Source organism: Pseudorca crassidens, chromosome 12 (genome assembly GCF_039906515.1).
Source record: "Pseudorca crassidens isolate mPseCra1 chromosome 12, mPseCra1.hap1, whole genome shotgun sequence".
Taxonomy (NCBI): Eukaryota; Metazoa; Chordata; class Mammalia; order Artiodactyla; family Delphinidae; genus Pseudorca; species Pseudorca crassidens.
In genome coordinates this window covers 57,478,181-57,492,692 of record NC_090307.1, presented here as the reverse complement: position 1 = coordinate 57,492,692, position 14,512 = coordinate 57,478,181, and the positions used below count along the sequence as shown (strand labels likewise).

General features: G+C 39.5%; 1 protein-coding gene across 2 annotated transcripts in view; it reads left to right on the top strand.

Annotated features, from left to right (window-relative positions):
• Positions 1 to 14,512, top strand: part of MYOM1 (myomesin 1) — a 142,543-nt gene that overhangs the window by 58,616 nt on the left and 69,415 nt on the right. For both annotated transcript variants that reach the window (XM_067699592.1, XM_067699591.1), the window contains exons 12-13: positions 301 to 500; positions 2,654 to 2,710. In XM_067699592.1, coding sequence (XP_067555693.1) covers positions 301 to 500; positions 2,654 to 2,710 — 257 coding nt within the window. The remainder of the gene's footprint in view (positions 1 to 300; positions 501 to 2,653; positions 2,711 to 14,512) is intronic.

The window sequence follows — 14,512 nt, the reverse complement described above, 5'->3', positions numbered from 1 at the left end:
GGGAGTGTTCTAATTTCATTCTTATACATGTAGCTGTCCAGTTTTCCCAGCACCACTTACTGAAGAGACTGTCTTTTCTCCATTGTGTATCCTTGCCTCCTTTGTCATAGATTAGTTGACCATAGGTGCATGGGTTTATCTCTGGGCTTTCTATCCTGTTCCATTGATCTATATTTCTGTTTTTGTGCCAGTACCATATTATCTTGATTACTGTAGCTTTGTGGTATAGTCTGAAGTCAGGGAGTCTGATTCCTCCAGCTCTGTTTTTTTCTGTTTTGTCCATTACTCTCTCTCCCTTAGGTGTGAGGTGGGCACAGACATCTGGTCTCAGTGCAATGACACACCTGTGAAGTTTGCTCGTTTCCCAGTCACTGGATTGATAGAAGGTCGTTCTTACATATTCCGAGTTCGTGCTGTGAACAAAACTGGAATAGGTCTCCCCTCTCGTGTTTCCGAGCCTGTGGCTGCTCTGGATCCAGCTGAGAAAGCTAGACTTAAAAGTAAGCATTTTTCATTTTTCAGGATCATCTTGAATTTTTTTTATATGCCTGAAGTAGATCCTATTCCAAGGTTATTTCTCCACCCTCCACTAGAGGGAGAAGAGAATAAGAAATCCTTTACTGATCAGAAAAATCCAGGGGAAAAAAAGACAAAAACAAAAAAGTATTTGTTTTTTGACTCATCTGTTCACTAAGGGCTTTATTTTATGTTATTTTTATTTGATTCAGAAGAGTTTGCCTTATTTGACTGAGTTACAGGCATTGTGTTTGAAATGAAATATGAAAACCAAAAGGCTGGTGAGCTTTTTTTTTCTTTCATTTTATTAGCACAGTTCAAATATACTTTTCTTTCTGGTTCATTTTCTTAAAATTGTAAGGTAGTTTTCTTAATCTTGAATTTATCCCTTAGAGCATTAATACTCAACACTGTGAATTTCTTTATGTCAAAGGAAAAACACATTTACAACACATCGTGTCTGATCTGTACTCGGGTTTCTGTGTTAGAGTCAAAAATAATCTTTTCATATATTTAGCCTCCAAGTCTCAATGTCAAAATTGTGGTACATGGGGCTTCCCTGGTGGCGCAGTGGTTGAGAATCTGCCTGCTAATGCAGGGGACACGGGTTCGAGCCCTGGTCTGGGAAGATCCCACATGCCGCGGAGCAACTAGGCCCGTGAGCCACAACTACTGAGCCTGCGCGTCTGGAGCCTGTGCTCTGCAACAAGAGAGGCCGCGATAGTGAGAGGCCTGCGCACCACGATGAAGAGTGGACCCCGCTTGCCACAACTAGAGAAAGCCCTCACACAGAAACGAAGACCCAACACAGTAAAAATAAATAAAATAAATTAATAAACTCCTACTCCCAACATCTTCTTTAAAAAAAAAAAATTGTGGTATATGAATTATGCTCTGCATTTGTTTCATAGGAACCAATACAGCATCCTTAATAATAGGAACCTTAAAGTGGCATTAAAAGAATTGTTGGAATTTCACATTTCAGTCTATACCAGATTTCTCAACCTTGGCCCTATTGACATTTTAGGCCAGGTAATTCTATGTTGTAGGGGGCTGTCCTGTGCATTGTAAGATGTTTAGCAGCATCCCTGGCCTCTACTCGCTAGATGCCTATGGTCCCCCCACCCCCTCCTCCCCCCTCCCCCCAACCGCCATCATGACAATCAAAATTGTCTCGAGACATTATCACATGTCCCTGGGGGGCAAAATCACCCTAGTTGAGGACTACTGGTCTATGCCATTTATAACATTTTCAGTGTTATTCTTGACCTTAAGTACATGTAGTGGCATCATAAAAATCTAAGTAAAATAATGTCACCTTCCCTCTGGAGACTTTTCTAATCAGGCTCCCTGATTACTCTCCAATCACTTTTCACCCACTGTCCAACTTCTCTCCCTCTTTCCTAATTCCATCTCATACTTTCATTTACTCCTCTTTAATAAATGTCAATGAAAGTAAGATTTGTTGGGATTGAAAATGAATTATCTTGCTTATCACCTTTCTGTTTTTGCACACAGTCTGGTGAAAAGTCCCTCACTTGAAGCAGGAGTTGAATCATTCTCTCTTTCTGATGTCTTTCTGATATCACAGAAATGAATTTCCCCTTTAACTTTATACTGCCTGTCTCACTCATTTTCCTTACTCGGGATCTAAACTGCTTTCCTTTGTAAATAACACTTTCAAAATTAATGGAAAGAAATCTCTTTCGTTGAGCTTTACTGCAGGATCAGCGCCCCTCTCCCCTTTCATCTTCATTATGACATAAATAACAGCCCGGCTTACAATTGTTCCTGAAAATTTTCTCCCAATTAAATGCTATCTCTCAAGGAGGGTGAGAGAGCCTATGTGTTTCAGGAGATACATGGGGAACAGTGTATGAACACAGGCTGTTTACCTCGCCTGTGTCAGTACAGTTCCGGAAACGTGGAATCTAGCAGATTGTGAGTTGTTTGAGAACAGAGACTATGCCCCCTCTCCCCAAAATACCATGTGCGTGCTTGATAAGACTCACTAAGAAGGTACATAAGTAAACTAGTAACAACCCCATTGGGGACTAATCTGGCCAGTTTACCAATTTCTCAGTGCAGCTGAACTGCATTTGTGAATGTTTCTGATTTTTGTATTTATCTCTGTCAGGTCGCCCTTCAGCACCCTGGACTGGACAGATCATTGTCACTGAGGAGGAACCGACAGGTAAAAACCACATTTTCCCCAGATAGTATTGCCAGTGCTCTGCTATGCAGTTTGGCTTTTGTTATGAGGCTACACTGTATATTATTTAAGTGTTTTGGAAAGAACATTCTGAAATATTTGGAGATCATGAAGTAACTTATGTTGTCAGAGAATCGCTTTTTTTTAAAAGCTTAATTGAGGTATAATGACATACACTAAACTGCATGTCTGTAAAATGAGCAATGTGATAAATTTTACATGTGCAAACACCTGTGAAACCATCACCGTGATCAAAGTAATGAACATATACATCACCCCTAAATTTCCTCATACCCCTCTGTAATACCTCCCTCCTGCCCCTTCCTCATCTCCAGGCCATCACTGACATGCTTTCTGTCACTATCGTTTGTGTTGTCCACAATTTTAGATCAATGGAATCATACTCATTTTTGTCTGGTTTCTTTCACTCAGCATAATTATTCTGAGATTTATCCATATTGATGCATGTATCAGTTTATTCCAACTTATTTATACCTTCACCATTGAAACCTTCTATGAACCTCCTTGTTAAGTGTTTTTGTGGACATACACTTTCATTTCTCTTGGATAAATACCCAGGGTTTGAATGGATAGGTCATCTGATAGATGTTTGTGTAATTTTTAAAGAAATTGCCAACTGTTTTCCAAAATGGTTGTACATTTTACATTCCCATCTGCAGTAGTCCAGAGTTTCAGCTGCTCCACACTGTAACCAGTTCGTGGTATGGTCAGTCTTTTTAATTTTAGCCTTTCTAATTGGTGCATAGTGGTGTTTTGTACCATGGTGGTATTTCATAGTAGGTGTATAGTGGTCTTAATTTGCACTTCCCTAATACTGTTGAGCACATTTTCATGTGCTTATTTGCCATTTTTGCATCATATTTGACATCTTTGTCAAATCCAAGTTCATTCAGATATTCTCCCTTTTTTTTTCTAGACATGTTATAGCATTAGCTCTTATATTTCAATCTATGATCCATTTCAAATTAATTATTTCTATATTGTGTGGATTAAGGGTCTAAGTTATTATTATTATTTTGCATATGGCTCTCCAGTTATTTCAGCAATATCTGTTGAAAAGATTATTTTCTTCCCATTGAATTGCCTTGGCACCATTGTCCAAATCAATTGATTGTATATTTGTGGATCTATTTCTGGAATATTTATTGGTCAATTTTATTTTCTCTACACCAGTACCACACTGTCTTGATTACTGTAGCTTTTATAAGCTTCATGTTTTTTTTAAAGCTTCACAGTTTTGCAATCAGGTAGTATAAGTCCTCTAATCTTTTTTTTTTCCCCACAGTTGTTTTGGCTGTTCTAAGTCTTTGCATTTCCATGTAGAATTTAAAATCAGCTTATCAATTTCTAAAAAAAAAAAAACCCTGCTGGGATTTCATTTGAGTCTTTTATTCTTCGTGATTTTCTATCTACTCATTCTATCCATTATTTTATTTAATTATTTTATTTTATTTATTTATTTTTGGCTGCGTCGGGTCTTCGTTGCTACGCAGGCTTTCTCTAGTTGTGGCCAGCGGAGGCTACTCTTCGTTGTGCTGCGTGGGTTCCTCATTGCGGTGACTTCTCTTGTTGCAGAGCATGGTCTCTAGGCAGGCGGGCTTCAATAGTTGTGGCTCGCAGGCTCTAGAGCGCAGGCTCAGTAGTTGTGGTGCACGGGCTTAGTTGCTCCGCGGCATGTGGGATCTTCCCGGACCAGGGCTTGAACCTGTGTACCCTGCTTTGGCAGGCAGATTCTTAACCACTGTACCACCAGGGAAGCCCCTCTATCAATTATTGTTAAAATAGTGGTGACATCTCCAACTAAATGGTGGATTTAAATGCTTCTTGTAGTTTTATCAGGTTTGGTTTCATGTGTTTTGAAGCTCTGTTATTAGATGCATAAACATTTTTATTGTTATATCCTCTTATGCACTGACCACTTTAATATTAGGAAGTGACTCCTTTTATTCACGGTAATACATTTTTGCTTGGAAATCTGTTTTGTCTAATATGAATATAATGACCCCAGCTTTCTTTTGATTAGTGTTAGCATGACATATGATTTCCTTCCTTCTACTTTTAACCTATGTGTTTTTGTATTTAAATCATGTTTCTTGTAGGCAGCATATAGTTGGGCCTTGCCTTTTTATGCAATCTGGTAATCTTTACCTTTTAATTGGGGTGTTTGAGCTATTTACATTTCATGTGATTATTGATATGGCTGCATTTAAATCTACCATCTTGCTAGTTGTTTTCTATCCGTTCCATCTATTTGTTTGCTTTCTTTTCCCTCTTTCTACATTCTTTTGGATTAAATATCTTTTGTTATTCCATTTTATCTATGTTATCTTATTAGCTATAATTATTTTTTTCTTTTATAGTAGTTTGGAATTTATAATATACATCATATGACAATGTACCTTCAAGTAATATTATCCTACTTCACATGTAGTATAAGAACTTACAGCAGTATCATTCCATTTACCCCTCCTAGCCATGGTGGTGTTGTTATGTATTTTATTTGTTTATATATTATAAACTTTATGATACGATGTTATTATTTTGGTTCAAACAGTCACAAAGCTTTCAAAGAAATTTTAAAAGTATGAAGAAAGTTTTCAGTATTCACTCACATTTTTACCATTTCTGTTGCTCTTTATTTCTTTGTGTAGATGTGGATTTCCATCTGATGTGATTTTCTTTCCACCTAAGGCATTTCCTTTTTTTTTTTTTTAGGCATTTCCTTTAATATTTCTTGTAGTGCAATCCTGCTGGTTATGAATTATTTTATTATTTGTATGTTTGCGAGAGTCTGTATTTCGTCTTCATTTTTGGACTGTATCCACCAGCTATAGAATTCTAGGTTGACAGTCTTTCTTTAGAGGTTGGTCCATTGTAATATAGGTCTGCACTGTAAGAATGACTGCTATCATTTTTTTTCCTGCCATTCTTATTTGTGTTTTTCTGTATGTAATGTATTTTTTTCCCATGTCTGCTTTTAAGATATTCCCTTTATCACTGGCTTTAGAAATTTGATTATGATGTGCATTTGTGTAGTTTCCTTCATATCTTGTGCTTGGCGTTTGCAAGTTCCTTGAATCTGTGCATTTATGGTTTTCATCAGATTTGGAAAATTTTTTTCACATTATTTCTTTAAATATTTTTTTCTATACTCCCCCTCTCTTCTCGTCTTCAGGAACTCCAATTACATGCCTCTTGAAACCAAAGCTCAGTGATGCTGTGCTCATTTTTCCTATCAGTCTTTTTTTCTTTCCGTGTTTCATTTCTTTCTGTGTTACTTTCTACTGCTATGTCATTAATTTTATTATTCTTCTCCTCTTTAGCCTCTAACCTATTGTGAATTCCAGGCAATGTATTCTTTATAAAAGACTTTGTAGTTTTCATCTTAGAAATTAATTTGTATTATTTTTATATTTTCCATGTCTTTAATTATCATCTTTAATCTTTAGCCTCTTGAACATATGGAATACATTTATAATAACCGTCTTTATGTCCTTGTTTACTAGTTCTATCATTTGTGACATTTCTGGTTTTGTATCATTGATTGATATTTCTCCTCATCATGGGTTGTATTTTCTTGCTTCTTTGCATACTTGGTGATTTTTTTTTTTTTTTTGGCTGTGCCTCATGGCTGTTGGGATCTTAGTTCCCTGACCAGGGATTGAACCCAGGCCCTCAGCAGTGAGAACACTAACCAATGGACCACCAGGGAATTCCCTGGTCATTTTTTTTTTAACATCTTTATTGGAGTATAATTGCTTTACAATTGTGTGTTAGTTTCTGCTTTATAACAAAGTGAATCAGTTATACATATACATATGTTCCCATATCTCTTCCCTCTTGCGTCTCCCTCCCTCCCACCCTCCCTATTCCACCCCTCTAGGTGGTCACAAAGCACCGAGCTGATCTCTCTGTGCTATGCGGCTGCTTCCCACTAGCTAGCTATTTTACGTTTGGTAGTGTATATATGTCCATGCCACTCTCTCACTTTGTCACAGCTTTCCCTTCCCCCTCCCCATATCCTCAAGTCCATTCTCTAGTAGGTCTGTGTCTTTATTCGTGTCTTACCCCTAGGTTCTTCATGACATTTTTTTTCTTAAATTCCATATATATGTGTTAGCATATGGTATTTGTCTTTCTCTTTCTGACTTACTTCACTCTGTATGACAGACTCTATGTCCATCCACCTCATTACAAATAGCTCAATTTTGTTTCTTTTTATGGCTGAGTAATATTCCATTGTATATATGTGCCACTTCTTCTTTATCCATTCATCTGATGATGGACACTTAGGTTGTTTCCATCTCCTGGCTATTGTAAATAGAGCTGCAATGAACATTTTGGTACATGACTCTTTTTGAATTATGGTTTTCTCAGGGTATATGCCCAGTAGTGGGATTGCTGGGTCATATGGTAGTTCTATTTTTAGTTTTTTAAGGAACCTCCATACTGTTCTCCATAGTGGCTGTACCAATTCACATTTCCACTGGCAGTGCAAGAGTGTTCCCTTTTCTCCACACCCTCTCCAGCATTTATTGTTTCTAGATTTTTTTTTTTTTTTTTTTTTTGCCATGGCTCACAGGCCCAGCCGCTCCGCGGCATGTGGGATCTTCCCGGACCGGGGCACGAACCTGTGTCCCCTGCATCAGCAGGCGGACTCTCAACCACTGCGCCACCAGGGAAGGCCCGTGTTTCTAGATTTTTTGATGATGGCCATTCTGACTGGTATGAGATGATATCTCATTGTAGTTTTGATTTGCATTTCTCTAATGATTAATGATGTTGAGCATTCTTTCATGTGTTTGTTGGCAGTCTGTATATCTTCTTTGGAGAAATGTCTATTTAGGTCTTCTGCCCATTTTTGGATTGGGTTGTTTGTTTTTTTGTTATTGAGCTGCATGAGCTGCTTGTAAACTTTGTAGAGTAATCCTTTGTCAGTTGCTTCATTTGCAAATATTTTCTCCCATTCTGAGGGTTGTCTTTTCGTCTTGTTTATGGTTTCCTTTGCTGTGCAAAAGCTTTGAAGTTTCTTTAGGTCCCACTTGTTTATTTTTGTTTTTATTTCCATTTCTCTAGGAGGTGGGTCAAAAAGGATCTTTTTGTGGTTTATGTCATAGAGTGTTCTGCCTATGTTTTCCTCTAAGAGTTTGATAGTTTCTGGCCTTACATTTAGGTCTTTAATCCATTTTGAGCTTATTTTTGTGTATGGTGTTAGGGAGTGATCTAACTCATACTTTTACATGTACCTGTCCAGGTTTCCCAGCACCACTTATTGAAGCGGCTGTCCTTCCTCCATTGTACATTCCTGCCTCCTTTATCAAAGATAAGGTGACCATATGTGCGTGGGTTTATCTCTGGGCTTTCTATCCTGTTCCATTGATCTTTCTGTTTTTGTGCCAGTACCACACTGTCTTGATTACTGTAGCTTTTTAGTATAGTCTGAAGTCAGGGAGCCTGATTCCTCCAGCTCCGTTTTTTGTTCTCAAGATTGCTTTGGCTATCCAGGGTCTTTTGTGTTTCCATACAAATTGTGAAATTTTTTGTTCTAGTTCTGTGAAAAATGCCAGTGGTAGTTTGATAGGGATTGCATTGAATCTGTAGATTGCTTTGGGTAGTAGAGTCATTTTCACAATGTTAGTTCTTCCAATCCAAGAAAATGGTATATCTCTCCATCTATTTGTATCATCTTTAATTTCTTTCATCAGTGTCTTATAATTTTCTGCATACAGGTCTTTTGTCTCCTTAGGTAGGTTTATTCCTAGATACTTTATTCTTTTTGTTGCAGTGGTAAATGGGAGTGTTTTCTTGATTTCACTTTCAGATTTTTCATCATTAGTGTATAGGAATGCCAGAGATTTCTGTGCATGAATTTTGTATCCTGCTACTTTACCAAATTCATTGATTAGCTCTAGTAGTTTTCTGGTGGCATCTTTAGGATTCTCTATGTATACTATCACATCATCTGCAAACAGTGACAGCTTTACTTCTTTTCCGATTTGGATTCCTTTTATTTCCTTTTCTTCTCTGATTGCTATGGCTAAAACTTCCAAAACTATGTTGAATAAGAGTGGTGAGAGTGGGCAACCTTGTCTTGTTCCTGATCTTAGTGGAAATGGTTTCAGTTTTTCACCATTGAGGACGATGTTGGCTGTGGGTTTGTCATATGTGGCCTTTATTACATTGAGGAAAATTCCCTCTATGCCTACTTTCTGGAGTATTTTTATCATAAATGGGTGTTGAATTTTGTCAAAAGCTTTTTCTGCATCTATTGAGATGACCATATGGTTTTCTCCTTCAGTTTGTTAATATGGTGCATCACATTGATTGATTTGCATATATTGAAGAATTCTTGCATTCCTGGAATAAACCCCACTTGATCATGGTGTATGATCCTTTTAATGTGCTGTTGGATTCTGTTTGCTAGTATTTTGTTGAGGATTTTTGCATCTATGTTCATCAGTGATACTGGCCTGTAGTTTTCTTTCTTTGTGACATCCTTGTCTGGTTTTGGTATCAGGGTGATGGTGGCCTCGTATAATGAGTTTGGGAGTGTTCCTCCCTCTGTTATATTTTGGAAGAGTTTGAGAAGGATAGGTGTTATCTCTTCTCTAAATGTTGGATAGAATTCGCCTGTGAAGCCATCTGTTCTTGGGCTTTTGTTTGTTGGAAGATTTTTAATCACATTTTCAATTTCAGTGCTTGTGATTGTTCTGTTCATATTTTCTATTTCTTCCTGATTCAGTCTTGGCAGGTTGTGCATTTCTAAGAATTTGTCCATTTCTTCCAGGTTGTCCATTTTATTGGCATAGAGTTGCTTGTAGTAATCTCTCATGATATTTTGTATTTCTGCAGTGTCAGTTGTTACTTCTCCTTTTTCATTTCTAATTCTATTGATTTGAGTCTTCTCCCTTTTTTTCTTGATGAGTCTAGCTAATGGTTTATAATTTTGTTTATCTTCTCAAAGAAACAGCTTTTAGTTTTATTGATCTTTGCTATCGTTTCCTTCATTTCTTTTTCATTTATTTCTGATCTGATCTTGATTTCTTTCCTTCTGCTAACTTTGGGGTTTTTTTGTTCTTCCTTCTCTAATTGCTTTAGGTGCAAGTTTAGGTTGTTTATTTGAGATGTTTCCTGTTTCTTAAGGTAGGATTGTATTGCTATAAACTTCCCTCTTAGAACTGCTTTTGCTGCATCCCATAGGTTTTGGGTCGTCGTGTCTTCATTGTCATTTGTTTCTAGGTATTTTTTGATCTCCTCTTTGATTTCTTCAGTGATCACTTCGTTATTAAGTAGTGTATTGTTTAGCCTCCATGTGTTTGTATTTTTTTACAGATCTGTAATTGATATCTAGTCTCATAGCGTTGTGGTCGGAAAAGATACTTGATACAATTTCAATTTTCTTAAATTTACCAAGGCTTGATTTGTGACCCAAGATATGATCTATCCTGGAGAATGTTCCATGAGCACTGGAGAAGAATGTGTATTCTGTTGTTTTTGGATGGAATGTCCTATAAATATCAATTAAGTCCATCTTGTTTAATGTATCATTTAAAGCTTGTGTTTCCTTATTGATTTTCATTTTGGATGATCTGTCCATTGGTGAAAGTGGGGTGTTAAAGTCCCCTACTATGAATGTGTTACTGTCGATTTCCCCTTTTATGGCTGTTAGTATTTGCCTTATGTATTGAGGTGCTCCTATATTGGGTGCATAAATAATTACAATTATTATATCTTCTTGGATCAATCCCTTGATCATTATGTAGTGTCCTTCTTTGTCTCTTCTAATAGTCTTTATTTGAAAGTCTATTTTGTCTGATATGAGAATTGCTACTCCAGCTTTCTTTTGGTTTCCATTTGCATGGAATATCTTTTTCCATCCCCTCACTTTCAGTCTGTATGTGTCTCTAGGTCTGAAGTGGGTCTCTTGTAGACAGCATATATATGGGTCTTGTTTTTGTATCCATTCAGCCAGTCTGTGTCTTTTGGTGGGAGCATTTAATCCATTTACATTTAAGGTAATTATTGATATGTATGTTCCTATTACCATTTTCTTAACTGTTTTGGGTTTGTTATTGTAGGTCTTTTCCTTTTCTTGTGTTTCTTGCCTAGAGAAGATCCTTTAGTATTTGTTGTAAAGCTGGTTTGGTGGTGCTGAACTCTTTCAGCTTTTGCTTGTCTGTAAAGGTTTTAATTTCTCCATCAAATCTGAATGAGATCTTTGCTGGTAGAGTAATCTTGGTTGTAGGTTTTTCTCCTTCATCACTTTAAATATGTCCTGCCAGTCCCTTCTGGCTTGCAGAGTTTCTGCTGAAAGATCAGCTGTTAACCTTATGGGGATTCCCTTGTGTGTTATTTGTTGTTTTTCCCTTGCTGCTTTTAATATGTTTTCTTTGTATTTAATTTTTGACAATATGTGTCTTGGAGTGTTTCTCCTTGGAGATTAATATGTGTCTTGATTAATATGTGGCTTGGAGTGTTGATTAATATGTGTCTTGGAGTGTTTCTCCTTGGATTTATCCTGTATGGGACTCTCTGTGCTTCCTAGACTTGATTATTTTCTTTCCCATATTAGGGAAGTTTTCAACTATAATCTCTTCAAATATTTTCTCAGTCCCTTTCTTTTCCTCTTCTTCTTCTGGAACCCCTATAATTCGAATGTTCGTGTGTTTAATGTTGTCCCAGAGGTCTCTGAGACTGTGTTCAGTTCTTTTCATTCTTTCTTCTTTATTCTGCTCTGCAGTAGTTATTTCTGCTATTTTATCTTCTAGGTCACTTATCCGTTCTTCTGCCTCAGTTATTCTGCTATTGATCCCTTCTAGAGTATTTTTAATTTCATTTATTGTGTTGTTCATCGTTGCTTGTTTCATCTTTAGTTCTTCTAGGTTCTTGTTAAATGTTTCTTGCATTTTCTCTATTCTATTTCCAAGTTTTTGGATCATCTTTACTATCATTATTCTGAATTCTTTTTCATGTAGACTGCCTATTTCCTCTTCATTTGTTACGTCTGGTGGGTTTTTATCTTGCTCCTTCATCTGCTGTGTGTTTTTCTGTCTTCTCATTTTGCTTATCTTACTGTGTTTGGGGTCTCCTTTTTGCAGGCTGCAGGTTCATAGTTCCCGTTGTTTTTGGTGTCTCTCCCCAGTGGCCTAAAGTTGGTTCAGTGGGTTGTGTAGGCTTCCTGGTGGAGGGGACTAGTGCCTGTGTTCTGGTGGATGAGGCTGGATCTTGTCTTTCTGGTGGGCAGGTCCACGTCTGGTGGTGTGTTTTGGGATGTCTGTGGACTTATTATGATTTTAGGCAGCCTCTCTGCTAATGTGTGGGGTTGTGTTCCTGTCTTGCTAGTTGTTTGGCATAGGGTGTCCAGCACTGTAGCTTGCTGGTCGTTGAGTGAAGCTGGGTGCTGGTGTTGAGATGGAGATCTCTGGGAGATTTTCGCCATTTGATATTACGTGGAGTTGGGAGGTATCTTGTGGACCAGTGTCCTGAAGTTGGCTCTCCCACCTCAGAGGCACAGCACTGACTCCTGTCTGCAGCACCAAGAGCCTTACATCCACACGGCTCAGAATAAAAGGGAGAAAAAGTAGAAAGAAAGAAAGAAAGAAGATAAAATAAAATGAAATAAAGTTATTAAAATAAAAAAATAATTATTAAGAAAAAAATTTTTTTTAAGTAAAAAAACCCCCCCAAAAAAAACAACAAAAACAAAGGACGGATAGAACCCTAGGACAAATGGTGAAAGCAAAGCTATATAGACAAAATCTCACACAGAATCATACACATACACACTCACAAAATGAGGAAAAGTGGAAAAAATCCTAAATCTTGCTCTCAAAGTCCACCTCCTCAATTTGGGATGATTCCTTGTCTATTCATGTATTCCACAGATGCAGGTACATCAAGTTGATTGTGGAGATTTAATCCGCTGCTCCTGAGGCTGCTGGGAGAGATTTCCCTTTCTCTTCTTTGTTCTCACAGCTCCCGGGGTTCAGCTTTGGATTTGACCCCACCTCTGCTTGTAGGTCGGCGGAGGGCGTCTGTTCTTCGCTCAGACAGGACGGGGTTAAAGGAGCCGCTGATTCTGGGGCTCTGGCTCACTCAGGCCGGAGGGAGGGAGGGGCACGGAGTGCGCGGCGAGCCTGCGGCGGCAGAGGCTGGCATGACGTTGCACCAGCCTGAGGCGCCGTGCGTTCTCCTGGGGAAGTTGTCCCTGGATCCCGGGACCCTGGCAGTGGTGGGCTGCACAGGCTCCCCGGAAGGGGGGTGTGGACAGTGACCTGTGCTCGCACACAGGCTTCTTGGTGGCGGCAGCAGCAGCCTTAGCGTCTCATGCCCGTCTCTGGGGTCCGCGCTTTTAGCCGCGGCTCGCGCCCATCTCTGGAGCTCCTTTAAGCAGCGCTCTTAATCCCTTCTCCTCACACACCAGGAAACAAAGAGGGAAGAAAACGTCCCTTGCCTCTTCGGCAGGTCCAGACTTTTTCCCTGACTCCCTCCCGGCTAGCCGTGGTGCACTAACCCCTTCAGGCTGTGTTCACTCTGCCAGTCCTCTCCCTGCGCTCTGACCGAAGCCTGAGCTTCCGCTCCCAGTCCCGCCCACCCAGGTGCGTGAGCAGACAAGCCTCTCGGGCTGGTGAGTGCCGGTCGGCCCCGATCCTCTGCGCGGGAATCTCTCCGCTTTGCCCTCCGCATCCCTGTTGCTGCGCTCTCCTCCACCGCTCCGAAGCTTCCCTTCTCCACCACCCGCAGTCTCCGCCCACGAAGGGGCTTCTAGTGTGTGGAAACCTTTCCTCCTTCACGGCTCCCTCCCACCGGTGCAGGTCCCGTCCCTATTCTTTTGTCTCTGTTTATTCTTTTTCCTTTTGCCCTACCCAGGTACGTGGGGAGTTTCTTGCCTTTTGGGAGGTCTGAGGTCTTCTGCCAGCATTCAGTAGGTGTTCTGTAGGAGTTGTTCCACGTGTAGATGTACTTCTGGTGTATCTGTGGGGAGGAAGGTGATCTCCGCGTCTTACTCTTCCGCCATCTTCCCCTAGATCCTCCATTTTTTTTTTTTAATGACATGTCAGACATTTTGAATTTATGTTGTATGGTGCTGGATATTTTTTTATGTCTATAAATATTCTTGAGCTTTGTTCTGGGGAAACAATTTGATTCTTTCAAGGTTTGCTTTTGTTTGGTGGAATCAGAGCAGCCTTTAGTGTAGCCGTAATTTGGCTGAATTACAGAGGTAGTACTTTTCTGAGTACTCTACCGGATGCCCCGTGAGTTAGGAGATTTCCAGTCTGGCTGGTGGGAGGATGAACTCTCCCAGGTCCTTTGAGAGCGTTGAGAATTTTTCTCTCCAGTTCTTTTGTGTGGGTGTTCCCGGCCCCAGATGCTTTCCTTGTATGCATGTGCTGATCAATACTAAAGTGAATACTCCAAAGGGACCCCCTCAAGTCTCTGAAGCCTTTCTCTCTGTGCAGCCTTTTCCTCCCCATGACTCTCTCTGTGCACACTTTGCCCTCCTTGGAATTACAGCTTCTTCTCCACTCAGGGAGACTGCCAGGCTCCACCTGGGTTTCTCTTCCTGAGCTGCTGCCTTGAAACTCCCTCCAGAGAGTAAGCTGGGACAGTGGTAGGTCTCATCTAATTTTCCAGCTATGGGGTATCATTGTCCTGTGATGGCTGATGTCCAATGTCTATAAATGGTGATTTCATATATTTTGCTCATTATTTTACTTGTTTCACATGGAAGGGCCACTCCAATGTCAAGAACTGTGGAGGGTA